The following is a 20032-nucleotide window of genomic DNA, read 5'->3' as shown; positions in this document are numbered from 1 at the left end:
ATAATAAATCAAAGGGACATTATATTATATTATTAAACATTGCAAATTACCATCATAAACTTGCAGAGAGGCTCCCCAAATGACAACAAAGCTGCTTCATGCTGAAGCAGAAGCAGAAGCAGAGAAATAACATTCTCATCTTCAAGAAAATAAATTGATTGAACATTTTTATAGATATGAGTACATGTGAAGTTTCCCCTTTTTGATACAAGCCAAATCTTTCACTGCACATTAGTCGGCACAAAACTCCTTCCAAAACAACCCATTTTCCACAAAAAATAAAAATAGAGCAAACAAACAAATTATATATACCTTGTCAAATACAGAAAAACCTTCCTTCTAATATGAGGCTGTTGTAATTCTCGAATTTATGCCATTTTATAACTGGTAAAGACGCATTGCACCTATTGAGACCAGCATCCTGATTTTCATTTTACAAATGTTACGTCATATAACCAATGTGTGGATTCATAGGAAGACAACAACTCTCATCGATGCTGAATGGCGCACGCTCATAAGTGGACCACAAAGAAAGTCCACCCTTGTATGCCCCACTATTATCAAAGCAACTATCCCAAAATCCTACCCGTTGCCTTGGCGTGCTCCTTGACCTTGCCTTTGCTTTTGCACATTCTGTTGCTCCCATATAACTAGGAAAAACTGGCGAATTGGGGATGGAACCTTCATCTCCGGCTACACTCTGCTGCGTACGACTAAATGATCTTCTTGGAAATGAAAAGAGCGGATTCATTCCATTTAGTGTATCTTGCTGCTTTTTCAATTTTCTATGTCTAACATGAGGTGGACCATTTACTTCCCATGTACTCAAATTTGAAGGCACATCCAGTTTCGAAGTCATCACTCTTTCCCTTTCATTTGCCTCAGCTTTAGCTTCTTTGACGTGCACCAATTCATCAAGCATACGAGTATTTAGCCTCTCCTGAAGGGAAAATGAGTCAGTTAACTATGAACAAAAACAGGAAACATACACAAAAGTTTGCACTCTATTTGGGAATAGGTCATTAAAATGGCGACAGTTGGAATTTGTTTATTTCCTTGAAAATCACCAAATATATGAGATGAAATTACCCGATGGGAGTAGGAGTATTTCTTCATACGCTCTCTTTTGGCCATTGCCTCCTGGCTTCTTAAAAAATTGACTTCAATGTCTTGTTTAGAAAGTACACTGTCATTCCAACTCTTTTCACTATTGCATGCATACTGCCCCTGACAACATGTTTAGTTATTGAACAAAGGTCACCAATTAAGAAAACAGAGTTCATACAATATACACATTAAGTCTACAGCAAATGATTGATCATTCTGGCTCATTTGTTCCCTCAAATGCATTTACAAGGATAGTAAAATAAATAGTTTGAGTTGAATTATCAAACATACTTTAATGTCTTTGTCCTGCAATTCATCTTTGTTCATGAGACTCTGTTTTCTCCTGCTGTCTTGACAGATTACTTTAGTTGGAGAAGTACTCTTCTCCTTCACCTTTGGGTACATATTTGTACCAGACTGTAACCACTTCCGGTTAATCAATGCCTGACGCCTCACAGCTCGGCCTCGAACAATAGCTTGGAGTTTCACTACTCCCTTCAATGCCCTGAGTGCTTTCCTTGCCTATTCCACAGTGACTTGAAATTCATATAATTCCAAATTGAACAACATGTATAAATTTGGTAAATCCAAGCATCAAGGAAGCAGGCTGCTTAGATGATAAAAAGAGCAAACATTTGAAAGGTATGCATGCTCACCAGGTGTGCCCGATAAGCAGTTTGGATTTTAAGAGCAGCCAAGTTTCTGTCGATTGTAGTGAAATGATGAGAAGGGTTAGAGGCAACTGTGAGACGCACAACCTCAGCCGCTGCTTGGGCGGCAGCAATTGCAGCCTCCGCTGCGGCAGCTGTTGCAATGGCTACGTTTAAAGCATGATTTCTTTGCTCTTCCCTTGCTTCACACAATGATTTTTGAGGTGCAGGAAGTGCAAGGTGGTGTTGCTTTAGTTTCAGTCTTCTAAAAATCCATTTCCACCTCCTTGATTTCTGCAAAGTACAATCAAACTTTTGATAAACCAAAAGCTATTATTCTCAACAAAAAAAAAAGAGTTAAAAATGAACCTTTTCCGGTTTTGGTTTTGCATCAGAAGCGAATATCTTCTTCACCCAACTAAACCAGCACCTTTTCTTTCCCATTGAAAGTTGATGGAAAATTTCTAATCAAATAGGAAAGATGGTATGAGAACAAAAGGATAGAATATCTCAATATTGTGAAAAATTGCAGCTGAGTTGACAATTTGTATGATTCAAAGTCTGTAAAGAATCCTACTTCCCCATTTCATCAGCATTTAGAAAGAAGACGCAAGAACAGACCTGAATTCCTTGTTTCATGACATTGAAATGGCTGAATAAAATCCAAGTACACCCATCAGCAGCATGCCATTTATATTTTGGTGAATGATGATGATGATGATGATCCGAGTGGGTCAATGCTCTTTAACCCTACGAATGAATTTGAAGGTTTAAATATATATAAATTGCCTTGTTTTTTCAACAAAGATGAACCACGTGCTGTCTGGCCATGACAAAAGCTACGGAGAATGAGTGGACTTGAGAAAGAAAGTTTATGTTTTTGCATTAATTAGTACTAGAATTTAAGGCATCCACTTTACGGTGAATATAAGTTACTCTCTCAAAACTATAATCTCTACTAATATTAGTTCTAACGAGTAAACCAAACCAAACCAAACTAAACCACAATTTAATTTTTATTTTAAAAATAAATAGAATTTTTTATCATTTTATATCTTTTATATAAAAATAAAAATAAAAATCAGACATAATAAGATTTAAAGTATAACTCTATCATTTTCAACTAATTTCTTATCTCGTGTAATACATGGGTAACACTAAGTCTCAAAAGACTAGGTCAAAGTAGACGATACAAAGCGTCGATTTCAGTGTGATTTATTCCACAAATAAATTCTATTTTTGAGAGAGTTTGCTTTTGGTCTTCTAGCCCATAGAGAGATATTAACCTTCCCACTAAAACATCAATAAAATTTTCATTGTGATTGTCAGTTCTAAAATTTAGAGCTCATATTTTAAATAGATTGAGAGTTCAAGAATAGCAAATAAGACTATGTTGATAGAAAGTTGAGAAACGACCTAGACTGTCTATTCCAAAACACATATACGGATTTGGTAAAGAGTCTATTCCTATAAATTACACAACAACTTAGTTTTAGAAAATAAAACATAAATTTTCTCTATGCAACATAAACGCTTTCTAAACCGAATTTTTCCAAGAAAGGCCCTTATGTACTGGCAATGGTGTTAGGATTTGTTTTCTTAGGGTAGTGATTTCATCATAGTTTACTTGTAATTTTTAAATTGATTGAATATATAAAAATTACCACATGATTATTTTTGTGTGATTGTTCTCAATGGTGCTTTTGCATATAAAGCAAAATGAATAAACAAATATTAGCTCGTTGGTTACTTAAAATTTAACTAATATTAAGTTACGTTATATGGTCAGACTATAATGCATGATGAAAACTTATAGTTGTAGGTAATTTAAATTGTTTGTTGTCCTTGGAATCAGATTGAGTTTGGTTCATGTTAAGAATATTATATCATTTATAATTCCAATTGGGGAGATAACTTGTCATAGTTGTCAAAGTTAATTTGACTCCTAAAAACATAAACATAGATGTGATTCTTTAGACTGACAATACATCAAACAATATTCAAGTTCAATTTATCTTAGATCCATTTATGGATTTTTTTCACTTATGATGTTCATAGTATGACTTACCTAAATCATGAGTAAGTGAATAACCATGTGTGTATGACTTATGTGTTTTGATATATTGAACACTTGTGCTCTCAAGGTAGTGGGCCGAAAGTTGGCATATTGGATACATGATTTGCGCATGATTTTACTTCATTACAATAGTGGAATCATTGCTCGACAACAAATGTAAATAGTATCCCCTTATTGAAATTGTATGGATCATGGAAATGGACTTGACCTCGGGTAAATTGTTTAGGACAAATGATTAATCATTTACTAGTATGAGTAATGATCATTTTCATCATGGAAGATACAATTGTAACCATCAGATAAAATTGACCGGATTACGTGAACATATTTAACTGAAAGGGATCATGGATATTCTATGATGGTAGCACACGTATGGAAAAGTCATTGCACAAAAGCTATATATATATATATAGCTTTCGTAATGGTATATAGTAAGGAGATCAATTAGGTACTTTTAGTAGATTGACTCCATAACTAAATAATTTTGTAATTAATAAACAAAGAGATGAAACCTAATTACAAAATTTCTAAACCCAATTATATATTTTGATCGATCCTTTTGCTAGCTTAATATAACTCTTTTCGATGTGCATAATAAAAACTTTGAATGAATGAGAAATAGGTTACGTGAATTACTACCAGTGGTTAATTCACTTTCTCGAGAATGCAAGAGATGACTTACAATTAACTTAATTTCTTTGTATTTTTATTTAATTGGATGGATAAATTAAATAATTTAATTCAAAGTGAAAATTAAATCATGTAGTCATTATATTTTAATTTTATTTGGATATTTAAGTAAGTTTACATAAATTCTAAAACAATAGAGTTGTCATGATTTTAATGTAATTAGAATTAAGTTGTGTAAATTATTCAATTAAAATTAATTAAATTATTTATTTATAATAATTACGTTTTGGAGAAACATTTAATTATTGAGTTAATTAAATATATGAGTTTTGATTTTTTTTTATTTAAATAAAAAGATGTAAGCTCATAAAATTGGATCGATCATGGAGCAACCCAACTAGCCAACTAGGGCATGTTTGTCGCAGCATGGGAGAGTATTTCTCCCCTTGAACCCGCCAACCATATGGTGTGGAAAGTTCTAAATATTGGACTTGAACCCCCCCAATTTAATTAATTACATACTCTGAATGAGAATAAAACTTTTGTAAATCTCCATCTATAATACCCCAAAGTATTTGGTTTTGCAAATCTCCATCTATAATACCCCAAAGTATTTGGAAATTATACACACCAATTTACTAGAGAAAATTGAAAAAATTTAGCGAATGTTTATTTGAGTAATTCTTTCTCTCGAAACCATTTTTTATTTTAGGGAAAAAAAAAAGGGATTTACTTTTTAAAACCAAATGGAGTCGCCACCAATCTCTTCGCTTAGGTGTGATTGGGTCACCTACTAAAATATTTTGTTTCACTTAAAACCATTTTGGTTCCTGTAAAATCTAAAAAAATGGGTTCGGGAGTCGGTTACGCATGAGGAAGGGTGAGCACCCTCGTTACGTCCAAAAATTGGTACCAAATTGATTCAATGCTATCCTTATATCAAAGATTTTAAAGAAGGATCTTTCAAAGCATGATTCTTTAAAATGTGTGAATAGTTCAAGTTAACTGTTGTACAGGCCAATTTTGGGCCACCCCAAAACCCAATAACTAAACCTACTCAAAACCCATACCCATCCCATCCTAAACTAACCCATTAAACCCGAAGCCCAACTACCCCATTAATAACCTAAACTCAAAGATTCGAAACTCGAACCCCACTTGCGCACCAACCCCTGCCTCTCCCACTTGCTCACCAGCTCTCCATGCCACCATATCGGCCACCTGCTCCTCTGTACCGCCATGCCTCTGTCACCTTCACCCATACCCTGCAGGACCAGAAAGAAGACAAGACAATAAATATTAAATACGATTTTGTAAAGGCTATAAAAGCCTATTTGGCTTTCTGTAAAAGGGTCGGCCATTTTTCCATGAATGCAAAGATAGATTTTACAAAATACAAGTAGTGAGTTGAGGGAAGTCAAAAGAAGCAAGAATAATATCAAATAGGGCAACAAAACACGAAAATCGAACCTAAACCTAAGGTGATTGTGAATCTATTCTTGTTTTGTTTTCATTCTATTTTCCCATATATATATACCAAAATATATAAAATAATAATATAATACAAAAATAAAAAAAGAAAAAAAAAAGAAAAAATTGACCTTTTGAATTTTTACGCCATCACATGGTGGCAGCGCAGCCGCCAATGAGCCCTCGGTGGCCGTCCGGTGACCAAGCCTATGGCCGGTGCCCTCCTCTCTTTTTCCTCTCTTTCTCTCTTTCTTTTTTTTTTTCTTTCCCACCTCACAAATGCTTTTTTTTTTCAGATTTTTAGGCTATTTATAGCCCAGTGAAACGGTACCGTTTTGGTACCCAGATTTAAACAAAAAAACGACGCCGTTTTGAGGCGGGTCGGACTGACCCGACCCGCTCGAGGGCTAGGATCCGCGTGTTTTTGTGGAAGGGTCTAATTGCGCGAATGACCCTTTCGCTTTTTAGGCGTTTTACAATTTAGTTTATATATATTTTTTAAAAAAATTGACCCCGTTGATTGTTGCGTTCCGCAATTTAGTCCCCCTATGATACGCACCGTTTTAAATGCGCCGGAAAATTGCACTGTAAGCCCTCCGTCGTTCCAAGCGCATTCAAATAGGTCCCTTCTCCTTTAATTTTTTTTAAAATTCGCCCCAAGGCTTTGTTTGTAGTTCTTCTTTAGTCCTTTTTTTGTTTTTGTTTATTTTCGTTTCCCTATTTAATATGGTTATTATTATTTCCAATATTATATTATTATCATTATTATTATTACTATATATTAGTGTATATTTTTCTTTTACGTGTATACATTGCATATATTTATATATAGTATTATTTTTAATTACTTTATTTTAATATTATTATTATATTATATATACTTTTTCGTATTTCATTATTATTACTAGTATTAGTATCATTATTCATATTAGTATATATATGTTATTATATATATATATATATATATATAGTATTATCTTTTCTACTATTATATTTATTATTATACGATTTACTTTCACTATTATTATTATTATTATGTTTATTATTAATAGTTACTTTTAATGTTATTATCTCTAAATATGTATATATTATTATTACATTTATTTTACTCCTATTATATTTATATACGTACATATATATATATATATTTATAGTATTATTTTCATATGTTATTATACTCATTAATGTATTTATTATTTTCCATATTGTCACTTAGGATATTAAGATTATTATATGTTATTTGATGTATATATATCTTCTATTGTTGCCATTTTGCTATTATTATTAGCATAGGTCCGTTATATATATTGTATATGTTCATTTTAAGTATGCTATGTATGTATATATATGTACCCATATTAGTATTATTATGTAAACCTTTTTCATTCCTATTTTACTTAATATATATACTTAACATCATCGCTATGTATATATTTATTGTTTCTATTTCGTGTTTAATTCTAGTATTGCGCTAAATGTCGTATAAATCTTTATCATTTTAATATTATTGTCACATTGGTTATTTGTTTCAATATATGCCTAGCTCTTTCATTTATTTATTTTTATTTCATATCAATTTACTTTGCATTATTTCGAAAATCATATACTTGTTTTGCTAATTAATTTCAATAAACAAGGAAACGTACCGATTTAACATTAAGTCATCGAGTTCATCGCTATGTTGGGTGAACGTCAATTGACTCGTGTTAAAACGGCATATCTTTCTCGAAAATCAAAAATACTAAAACTTCTCGTCTTTTCAATCGGATCACAATTAAATTTTACATTGAACTCGTATTTTTGAAAATCAAGACAACACGTGTTTATGAGATACCAATTTTGGGCGTCGCGAGGGTGCTAATACCTTCCTCGCGTAATCCGACTCGAACCTAAATTTTTCTCGATTTTAACATAGACCAAAACTCAGCCTTTTATTTATTTTAAGAGATCTAATAGGTGTCCGATCACACCTATAAAAAGGATCGGTGGCGACTCCCTTTTTAATAAAATCGAAAGTTGGTTTTCAAACGTTTAATAAATAGCCACAATTAGCGACCGAAACCAAATGAATTTTTACGTCGCTACAGCTGTCAAAATTCTCTTGTTTCAAAGATATGCAGCATCATACCCAGCACGATTGGATACGATCTTTTATACCTTCAAAAATACGATTGATTTTTGACTTTCAAAAACTCGTACACTAAAATTATAAAAGGATATCTAAATATTTAGTTCACCGAAAAATCATACCCAGCACGGTATGGCACAATTTCCTGAATTCCCAAACATCGGATATTGCCTTATTTCAGAATTTTTGAATAAGAAGGAAAATTGGAAATTCGCTCAAAACACATTTACTTTTTTTAAAATAGATGGAATACTTCATGCATCATAACGAAACATTTGTATAGAAAAGGATTAATGAACATGAAATAATATAGTACAATAAACCACAATTAATAAATCCAACAATTATGTACAACTATTCTAAGTAAAATGTAACCCAAATTCTTAATCATGGATGGAGAACAATTAATATAATGAATAAAACAATGACTAAATGATATACATCAACAATAAATATGGCACAATATAAAACGATCCACAAAACATGTACAAAATAAAATGGAATTTAGAAGTCAATGCGGTATAAGACAATTTCAAAATAATGATGAATTAATGAACACATAATATATATAATATATGAGTTGACAAATTTGCATAAAACTAAAGATATATATCTATTGAAATAGATATTATAGAATTAAAGTTTGAATCAAATTATATGCAAAATATTTTAAACACAAATTCATTTTAAAAATTGACAATGTGCATGATAACTTAAATAATATATAAAATATGAAAGAATAATAAAATACATGATAAGATATAATACCCATAATAGATTCACAAAACATGTGTACATAAATAAATTTAGGAATAATTATTTTAAAAATAGCATGAGATTAATAATATATATATATATATAATTAAATTAATCTATAAATTATATACGTACTAGTATACATAAAAACATACCATAATATAAAACATAAGAATAGTATAATATAAAGAAACATTCCATAATAATAATTTTATAAATACAAAAATAAAATCCTAAATAATTTTACATAAAAACATTAGATGAATCTTAAAACAACGAATATTTTAAATAAAAATTCCATTAAAATAATATATGTACAAATATACACAACATTTAAAGAAATATTGTACAGAATGTTAAAATAATCGATATAAAAAAATTTACAATAATGAGTTTAAAAACAAAATAAGATTATCAAAGTAGCTAAAATATAAAATAAATAAACAAGAATTAAAAATGAATGCTAAGTGGATTTTTAAAAATAATAATGAATTATACAAAATAACAAAACTCAATTAAAATAAATTTAAAATGAAAGAGATAATTAATAAATTAAACCATTGAAATTTCAAAAGACTAAAGCGCAATGCGCACAAATGCGTAGGGATCAGAACCGAAAATATTCCAGATCTCAAAGTACAGCATTTAGGTGCGGGCTAAACTGAAATGCCACGTAAATTCTAAGGAGAAATTTAAAACAAATAAAATGTGAATAAGGACTAATTAAAAAGTTAGCGCGAAGGCAAAGGACTATCTGCACAAATTAACCATTTGAAGCGCCAAAGCGCTAATCCAGCCTATGGATCAGGTTTGCGCGCGCGGATCTCTCCCCATTTACATTGCACCGTTTTGAATTCTGCACAAAATCAAACCTAAAAACCTAAAATCCAATATTCAGCCACTTAAAAGCAAATTATAAAAAAAAAAAAAAACCTAAGACCTATTCCCCATTTACTCGGCCGAACCTAAGGCACCTTTCCCCTACCGCTTTGCCTTCATGTTCGGCTGATGGCCATCAAGCAAAGGCCAAATCTGGTCCTGTTCGACCACAAATCTGAGAGCCTTGCTCACAGGCTTCAAAATCTTCGCCTTAACTTCGATTACGACGAAGCAAATAAGGATTTCGAAGCCTCCTTCAACAATAGATAAGTCTCATTTTCTCCTTATAGATTTATTTTCATGCAATAGATAAAGAATGATGAAATAGAAACGAAAATCAAGGAAGAACATGATCTAAAATCACCTTAAAACTAATTTCAAATTGATTTTTTAGTATCTGTGTGTATTTCTCTGCTATTCTCTTCATAAAAAGAAGGAGGAAAAAAAAGATCCCCGTTACATCCATCTTCATTCGGTTTTATAACCGAAAAATAAGGATAAAATAAAATAATACAAATTTTCCTTGCTGTAATTTGCTGAAATCTGCTGTCAATTGCTGCTTGTGGTTGTTTTCTGTTGCAGATGTGCATGGCGTGGAAAAACCGTTCGTGGGCGTGGATAGAGGGACGTTCGTTGGGGCTACTGGTGACTACAGCTGCGGTGCAGAACCGATAGGAAACCCTAGGGTTTCCAAAAATTGGAAAAAATTTGGGCCTATCGGGCTTGATTTCTTTCACTCAGGTATTGGGCCTTGGTTAGGTCCGTTTTGGGTGTAATGGGTTTTGTTGGGCCTGGGATTAAGTTGGGGTTTGATTTTAATGTTTGAGTTTAGTTTGGTTCAGGTCAAAAAAATTTGTAAATGGACATTGGACCTTTAAATTTGGATCTTTTATTTGTATTTTTTTATTTTGGTTTTTAACTTATTTTTCTGGGTTTGTTGCGGGCCAGGCAAATTGGGCCTATTACACTTTTAGTACGCAAATAAATTCTATTTTTCATGAGTTTGGATTCTAGATTAAGAATAACTATAATTAAAATCGTCTAGCGATTACAATTCAAATATAAAAGTTGATTCTTTGGTTTTGGGGTCTCCATAAAAGAGTTTAATTTCCACCCCTAAGAATCTCTGTTTATATATTGTGTTCCGTATTTTGAGTTAGAGCTCACTTCTATAGCAATTGAGAGCTCAGGAATAATAGATAAGATCAATGGGTTAAAAGCTTGAAGAAGTTGAACTTCAATTCGAGTTTATTGAAAAATCCAGACACCTTCCCAAGGTCGTTTGTGATATAGACTATCTCCCGAAATATCGAAACACTAATATTTTTAAAATTCCACAATGTCAATTCTCACATATTTTCTAAATGTTTTTCCAACAAAAGACTCCCTTGGTGTGCTGACAAAGGGCCTCTTAGTGTATGGGCAAAGAGCCCCCTTGCGGTACTAGCAAAAGGTCCTCTAGTGTACAAATAAGGCTCCCCCTTGATGTGCTAGCAAAGCCCCCTTGGTTTGCTAGAGTAAGCTCCCTGTTGGCCCCTTTTTGATCGCTACTTGAGGGTGGAAGGAGTACTTCTATTGACATATTTGATGGAAACATATTTGCTCCCCCTTCCCTCAAAGTTGAAAGCTCCTAAACTCAAATATTAAAAAAACTTAGAAGACCCTAAAATAGAAAAAAGGATAAAAAAAAAAAGCTTGAGGGGATTGAGTTATGGATTCTCACTTAGGAAAAGACATGACCTTTTCTTAATTTCCACAAACGGCATCAATTTTTACAGCACAAAAGTTAGAAGTGGGTATCTACGACGGTCCACACCATAAGGGGTACAAAGAGCCACTAGAACAAGGTTGGTTCACACCATGAAATGTGCAGAGAGCCACTAGGAATGATGATTTCAGGGGTTCTTATGAGCTTAAAGGGTTTCTTGCCAGTGATTCGGTAGAGTTTTGGTAGGCCTCTTAGGCCTTTTCTTCTTGTGGTGAAAAAGGCTTTTCTAATGGAGGGAGAGTTTTAACATAGGTCTCACTAGAACGATGGCCTATTGTATATAGGGTGGTTATAGAGGTATGACTCCATTAAGATGTGATATGGAGACTGGATGTTTGTGTATAAGGATGAGTATTATTATCATTATTATAAGGATAAAAAGTAGAAATTATCTAAAAAAATAAATTTAATATTGATGTAAGTAAATATTCCAACATAAGTCCTTTACCCCTTCAACATATTGTTTAGTCAGCTTTTCCAGGTTAGAAGTTAATATAATGAGATCTATGTTATAAGAGAAATATAATAATTTAATATTTTGACTTGTATGGAATGATGGTCAAAGTTTTTGTCAGACGCTTATTTGACATGGATTTGATCTGTGTTACCCCTATCCCCTACCTATAATATTGTTGAAACATTTTTAAATATTTATAATATTCTAATAACTATAAATAAAAGGGTGTAATTAGTCAAAAGTTATATCTTTTGATTATTAATCAAGAGTTATATGACTTGATTTTTGACAAAGAATTATAATTATTCAAGCAATATTACTTGAAAAGTTATGGTGTATTAGTTGAATAATTATGTCTCTTTTAAAGACTGATTATTTAGAAAAGACACTTATTGAAAGTTATGTCTCTACGAAAAGACATAAGAAAATGAGATTCATTCGGAAAACATACCAAAAACTTCTCAAATTTTTTTTTATCATTGCTTCATCTTCTACTATCATTAGATTATTCTATAAAGAATTGTTGCATATTTTTTTTATAGAAATTGATTTTTTTTTATATTTTGCTCAGTGCTTAGTGTACTATTTCCGTCAGTACAAAACTGAAATAGTCACCGGGCTTCATTGTATCATTAAGGTTCATTTGCTTGAAACTCATTTGCACACCGAGTAGAAGTGAAGGTGAATGGAACCTAAAATATTGTGTATTGATACGCGCCTTAGAGCCTTGTTCTATTGCATAGTTTTTTTTTTGTTTGATTTGTTGCTCGTGTCTCATCCGTGTGTTCGAGATTTTTCTCATTGAAATTCCGCACTAACAAATATTGTGTATCAAAAAAAAATAATTCAAAATTTCGACTATTTTTTATTTTATCTTTATTCTTAACATAGCAATAATTCTTTTTAAGCTAAGCTTCTATTTTTACAAATAAATTAAATATTTGTGCATTTTAAAAATTTGTAAGTATTTACTAATTTGTAAAGTTTTACTTATATATATATATCCTTAACTAAAAAATGATATGACAATTAATTAATTTTTCAGTTACAAATCTATTAAATAATGCTTATTTTTATTTTTAAAAATATAATTTAATTAATCTATGTCTTGTGAATTTTGGGGTGAAATTTTCTCATATAAATCATGGATTGACAAGTGATGAGACACTTAAATTTTTAACAATAGACATTTCTAAGGTTATGGAAGCAGATATTTGGTTTTGTTTTTGATAATGATGGTGTGAAGTTTATTTTGTTGTGAAATTAAGGTTAGATGGGAAGGGTAGTGGAAGCGAGTGTTTAGGATGTACACAACATTGTACCAAACCCTGGTTATGTTTCATGCCCCCTCACTTCCCCAAGTGAAATTGCAGTGGGTTGAAGTCAAACAAGGCTGCCTGACAACTCAACTTTGACCACTTTTCTGAATCAATGAGAGAGAAAAATCGTCAATAATTCTTGCATTTACATAAAATACCAAAGTAATCCTAGAAAAAAAAAAAGCATTGAAGCACGGGAGTAGTAGAATGACCATCAAAAAGTTGAAAAACTTGTTATGCCTAATTCAGCAGCTAATGGTGGTTTTGTCGTAATTATACACATGGAAAAAAGTAGCTTTTGAGCTGTTCAAATATTGCCAACACTTGGCTTAAACTTTAGATTTGGATCAAACATTGGTAGACATGATTACCATTCTCATTTCATAACTAGTTTAGTTTAACGTTTAGATATTGAATGTGGCATAAAAATAAGGTAGAAGTGAGCAGTCAAAGGCTAACCCATCGCAATCATGGCATCAACATGGATCAATCAATCATATTTAAAACTCTTTTGAATATACAACATTATAAGACAAATAGGATATGATTAATAAATACTAAAATTCATCACATTCAGAGTGAAAATAATTAAAATTGAACATATATATTATAAGTGAATATGGTTAATTATTTATTTGTATGGATGAAATGGATAGTCTTTTTAGTAAATGTCATATTTGTCCTTAATTGATAAGTTTGCTATAAACAAATTTTGGTTTTACCACATTTAACCAAAACGCATTATAATAGTATAAATAATTAACTAACAAAATATATTTTTCATAATTAAAAATCCCTTGATGGAGTGTCGTAATTATTATATTGGTTTTGTGGAATGATATACAACAATTTAGGAGAAAAGACCAAAATATTATAACTTTAAAATGCTCATAATGCAGCTATTACGATCATGTAAACCAAAACTAAAATAAAGGTTGCGGAAAGAGCAATGCATGCACTTGGAACATAAAGCATTCCAATATCATCATTTATGTACATTAATCTACTGTGCCTTTTATGATGTTCACAAAAATAAATCTATCTCTCTCTCTCGAATTGTTTGCCAAGGATTACACCCGGGTCGCCCGCATAACAGGCATTCATCATTATACTACAATGACAAATTAAGTCCCAACAACGATGTCAACAACTTGATTGCACCTTGACGTATGTGTGTCAAGGCTTTTAGTTATGCAATTTAGATAAAGAATTGAAGTGAGGTATATGCAAGCAAACAAGTCAAATTGTAATATAGATTTTGTTTACAACAAAACACTTGGAAAGTATTTCAAGGATTATACCCAAGGGATTGTTATATTAGAGAAGATTATTACTAAATTAATTACCTGAAAATAATTACTAATCTAGTCGAGCCACAATTTAGTAGTGCGAATTTTAAATTAAGATAGTAATAAAACAAATTAGATTAGACTAAACCTAGGTTAAACTGTCGAATTTTCTATTCTTAGTTTCAACGATGCGAGCTATATAGCCTAGAATCTATTGAATTACTAATTATTAACTAAGCCGACAACTGCCCTTAATTGAGTTATTTACCACTCTTAACTAGGAATTTCCTTTCGGTCTCATTTTCGCTAAGAGTTACTTCCTAATATACCCTTTCGGTCTCACCTAGGCACACTGATACCCTTTCGGTCTCACCATTTAGCACAAGTCTACTAAAGGCTTACCCAATAGGATATTCTTTCAGTCTCCCCTGTCTCAATATTTTACTAGGGTCGTCAATCCTAGTATACTAAGATCTTTAGAAAACTTAAATAAATACCCAATTTTAGATAATTATTTACTTAATCAATTAATCGGTTAAACAATCGATTCATGCGACATATGTATAAAGCAGAAGTTATATTTCAATATTTATACAAACATTCAATTAATGAAATTAAGAAAAGAGATATAAATAAAAGAATAGGGAAAGAGAATGTTCATTGATGAATCAATTTAACAGCACAAATTTGGAACATTCTCCGCTCGCAATCGTCTCAACTTCGGAATAGAAATCTTCCGGCTAAGAAAACATAAAAGCAAAAACCCTAATTTACTGGAAGCAAAACTGAAATTTGTATAAAGAAATCTATCGAAAAGTCCCCTAATCTATTGTTTTGAGCTGATATATATAGTAGTTGTGTAGAATGACTTAATTAGATCAATTATAGACTAATTAACTACTTAAATATGATTGTACGGATAAAAACACCTTGCATTAATTTTGGGCCTTGTCGGACCAGTGTCGCAACACCTATAGCTGTTGTCTCTACATTGCACGTCGAATGCTCCCCCCTATTGGTTCGAAGTTTGTTGTCGACATCGGTGGTTGTATTTCCCCCTCTTGGTTCGAAGTTCATTTTCGCGACACCCCCTCTAAATGTTACGACATCCGGGATAGTCCACCGACTGCTCGACCTAAAATATCGTTCTACGCACTCAGTCATCTAATTAGTTCTTCCTTAGGCCTGGATCGGCCTTAAAGGTCATAAAGCAACACCAAAAACTCAATTTGTTCAATCTAAATTAAAACTAAATAATTCTAGAAATAAACATAAATGACATAAAATTACTTGAATACAAGCTTTTTAAGTAATGAAAAGGGCTTAATTTGTCACACTAAATTGCGGCAAATTAACTTGCTAGCGCTTAATTGATGTGTTATGATCTGGAAATTGCAGCAAAATGATTACTATCTTCTCAATTCAATCTTCAACTTACGCATAAAAAAACAACAAATGTGCTAAGCATACAAAATACTTGATAAGTACTCAATTGAATTCTCATAATTTACCACTTCCCAATTCATATATAAATCTCATAAATTAAAACATTAAACCCTTAGTAATATCATAAAATTAATAAACAATCTCACTTAGTTTATAAATGACTCATGGAAATTACATATTACGTACATATCTATAACAATTTTTTATCTCTTTTATTAACAACTTAGATTCATGTTCAAATTAATTTTTGATAATAGCCCCTTAGTAAATTGTTGGTGGATATAAGCTAGATATACAAAATCATATTCAACTAAACACGCCAATTTTACCAACGGTGCATCCATACAAAACACACCAAAGTATATGAGTGCATTGCACATTGTAATATGCCCATTTCGCCCGGGCCGATACCAAAACCAAAAACAAAAAAATAATAAAAAAATAAAACCATGAACTAAGTAAATTAAATGTCCAAGTCCTTCTACAAATAATAAAACCCAACCTAACCATTAAACCCAAACCACCCAGCCCAGTTACTAAGACTAACCCAATTAACAAACAACCCAAATCCCAGCCCAAAACCTAGACCTAATTACAATGGTCTAAACCCGAGACCCAAAATGACCCAAAAAAGGCCCAACAGCTTGAAAATACCAGAAACTTAGAGATTTCTAAAACATGCTAGTACTGCAATCGGGCTTTCACGAGGGGTTTCCCACGCACGACCTCCACGAGCGGCTTCCTCTGTACGGCCGTTTCTCCATAGAACCTGCGAGAATAGCACCAATAACAGAAAAAAAAAAAGCCAGCAAATGACAGCAAGAAAATAGTTTTTATTTTTTTCCTTTTATTTATTCTGTAAATCTGGCTATAAAAAGCCATCGTTTGTACTTTTAAAAGGGGATGCATATTGAATACAACAAAATCAAATTGAAAATTATTGAAAAGGTGATTCTCGATCTTATTATTTATGCGTTTTTCTTCTTTGAGTTTGCATGTGGTTTGAATATAAGAAAATAAAAGAAGGGAAGTGTTTACCTTCACGAATAGGCCATCAGAATCCTTATCTCCTTCGCCGAAATCGAAGTTCGAGATGAGATTTCTAGGTCTGAAATTGGCAATCCTTGAGCCAAGTCTCCAGACGAGATACGCGCATGTCGATATCCACCAATTGCAATGGTGGTGATTGATCTGCTCGAGTTTTTGGGGTCAGCCGAATAGCGGTGATAGGCTTTAGGTTTTCTTTTACTCTGATTTCTTTAGAAAAGGAAGGAAATGGAGTATGTGCTTCATTTAGGGTTTTATTTTTATCTTTTAAAGTGTATGGAGCGACGTCGTTTTGAGCCAATCTCAATGGCTTTGAAACGGCACTGTCTGGGAGCCACAAACCCGATGACCCGACCCGTGCAAGGTTGAGATCCGCGCACTTGGTACTTGAGGGTTAATTGTACGTTTAGTCCTCCCTTTCGTGTTGTTGTTCAATTGTACATTATTTGCTTTACATTGATTTTTTAAAATTTATCCCTATAATTTGTGCATGTTGTCAATTTGGTCCACGTCTCAACGCAGTGTTTTGAGACCTGGAATATTTCCAGCTTTGGTCCCTGTACATTTGCAAATGTTGCACGTTGGTCCCTATTTTAATTTCAAAAGTTTATGTTATTTATAAATTATCCCTTTCATTTCATTTTTGTTTTGATTGATTTTTTTGTATAATTCGTTATTATTTTTAAAGATCCACTTAATGTTCAATTTTTTTAATTCTTGTTTACTTATTTTGACACTTTGAGCTACTTTGATGATATTAATTTGTTATTTAAAACCACTATTGTAAAGTTTTTATACCGTATTATTTTAACACTTTATATAATATTTTGTTTAAATGTTTTTATATACATTTGTACATATATTACTTTAATTGAGTTTTCTATTTGTAATACTTATTATTTAACAATTCACTTAATATTTTTTATATATGTGTTGAGCAATTTTAATAACTTTCTTGTGTTTTATAATATCATTATTTTAAAGTTCTTTTTATATCATATTATTTTAATAATTTATGTAATATTTTGCTCAAATGTTTTTATATATTTGTACATATATAATTCATGGTAAAATTAACTTGATCCCATATACATATTTAATTCCATGTTATTTTTACATATAATTGCTTCTAAAATCTATTTACGTATATATATTTAATTTCATATTTTATACCCTTGCTATCCTTTCATATTTTATGTATTATTTAAATTATCTTTTATTGTATGTATATTGTCAACTTTAAATAAATATTTTATTTTTTAAAATATTTTACATATTATTTGATTCAAATGTCTTCATTCTATAACATATATTTTAATGATTATATATATATCCCTAGTTTTTTATGCAAATTATTTCAAATTCATCAATTCATATATTATGTATATTATGTGTTCATCAATTCATCATTATTTTAAAATTGTCTTATATCACATTGGCTTCTAATTTCTATTTTGTTTTGTACATTTGGTATTGATTGTTTTATATTCGCCATATATATTATTGTTGCAAATTATTTATTCGTTTTTTATATTGTTATATCAATTGTTCTCCATCCATACTTGGAAATTTGGTTACATTTTCTTAGATTAGTTATATTTAATTATTTGTTTTGTTAGTTGGTTAAATAAGGTTATATTATCTTCATTCACCAAGTATTGTACTTTATGTGTGCATATTAGCACATGTTTATTATTCCTCTTTTTTTTTTTTATAAATGTTGCTTTGTAGTTTCCAACTTTTTAAAATTAATTTTATTTCAAGTCAAATTAATGCGTTTTGAGCTGGTTTTACAATTATTCATTTAAAAATACTTTAAAACGAAAGCAATGTTTGATGTTTGGAAATTCGGGAAATAGTGCCCTATCGTGCTGGGTTTCGATTTCCCGTTTGTTCAAAATAATCAAATATTTCTTTAGAATTTCACTCATGTTTTCTAAAACTCTAAAATAAGGCAATGTTCAATGTAATATCCCAAAAATTTTTACAGTAAAATATTATCCGTGATATAGTAAAATAAGGAAATAAAGTGACAAAAAGGGAAATTTTGAGTTATGTCAATATTGGGAAGTATATTATGATATATTAATTCAAGAAATGACTAAATTGTAAAAGTGAGAAAGGTTTTGTTGCACAAGAGTAAATACTCAAAATTTGAGGGGTTAAAGTGTAAATATGAAAAAGTTAAAGGACTAATAGTGTAAATATTTGAGGGTGGAATAATCTAGAAACTAAGGAAAATGGATGGACTAGGGCCAAATTGAATATGTGAAGAACTATGAGGGACTAAATTGTAATTTTACCAAATTAAATGATGACTCAATGATGGAATTTTAAAAGATAAATAATGTAATAACCCGAATTTTACGGTTATCGGAAAAGTTTATTTTCGAGTCTCCGTTACTGAAAAACGGATCCTTAAATATTTATCAAAAATATTTAAAAAGTTAATTGAGTGGTTAATTAGAGTTTAATTAAGTGAATTTAGCTTAATTAAAGATAATTGGATAAAAAGATTAAATTGAATAAAGTTTGAAAGTTTAATTATCGATTAAAAAGAAAATAAAAAGGACCAAAATGGCAATTATGCCATTTAGTATAAGTGAGGTTGCATAAAAAGTAAAAATCCAAGATTTTTACTTAGATTTTAGTTATAAAATATATATTTATTAGTAATAAATGATATTAAATTAATTTATTATAATTATATTATAAGATATTTATATGATAAATAAATTAATATAAAGACAAATGTATAGTAAATAAAATATATAAGTGTATGGATAAAAATACATACATTTGTAATATAAGATATTTATTAATTAAATAATTATATTATAAGATTTTATATGATAAATATATTAAATAATGACAAATGTATGGTTATAAATGGATACAAATGTACTAATAATATACACATGAATAAATAAATAATACTTATTATTTAAATATAAATACATGTGTGTATATATATATAAAAGGAAATAAAGAAAGAAAGAAATAATAGAA

General features: G+C 30.8%; 1 protein-coding gene across 1 annotated transcript; it reads right to left on the bottom strand.

The window, feature by feature from the left end:
• Positions 1 to 250: 250 nt before the first annotated feature.
• On the bottom strand, positions 251 to 2625 carry LOC108455559 (protein IQ-DOMAIN 12). Its single transcript, XM_053019471.1, has 6 exons — positions 2379 to 2625; positions 2127 to 2221; positions 1764 to 2051; positions 1399 to 1629; positions 1090 to 1227; positions 251 to 940 (listed from the first exon to the last, which is right to left on the bottom strand). The coding sequence occupies exons 2-6, from the start codon at positions 2199 to 2201 to the stop codon at positions 443 to 445; spliced, it is 1230 nt and encodes a 409-aa protein (XP_052875431.1). The 5' UTR covers positions 2202 to 2221; positions 2379 to 2625; the 3' UTR covers positions 251 to 442.
• Positions 2626 to 20032: the final 17407 nt, after the last annotated feature.

The sequence above is a fragment of the Gossypium arboreum genome, chromosome 9 (assembly GCF_025698485.1).
Source record: "Gossypium arboreum isolate Shixiya-1 chromosome 9, ASM2569848v2, whole genome shotgun sequence".
In the NCBI taxonomy this organism is placed as follows: Eukaryota; Viridiplantae; Streptophyta; class Magnoliopsida; order Malvales; family Malvaceae; genus Gossypium; species Gossypium arboreum.
This window is presented reverse-complemented; position numbering and strand designations above follow the sequence as displayed.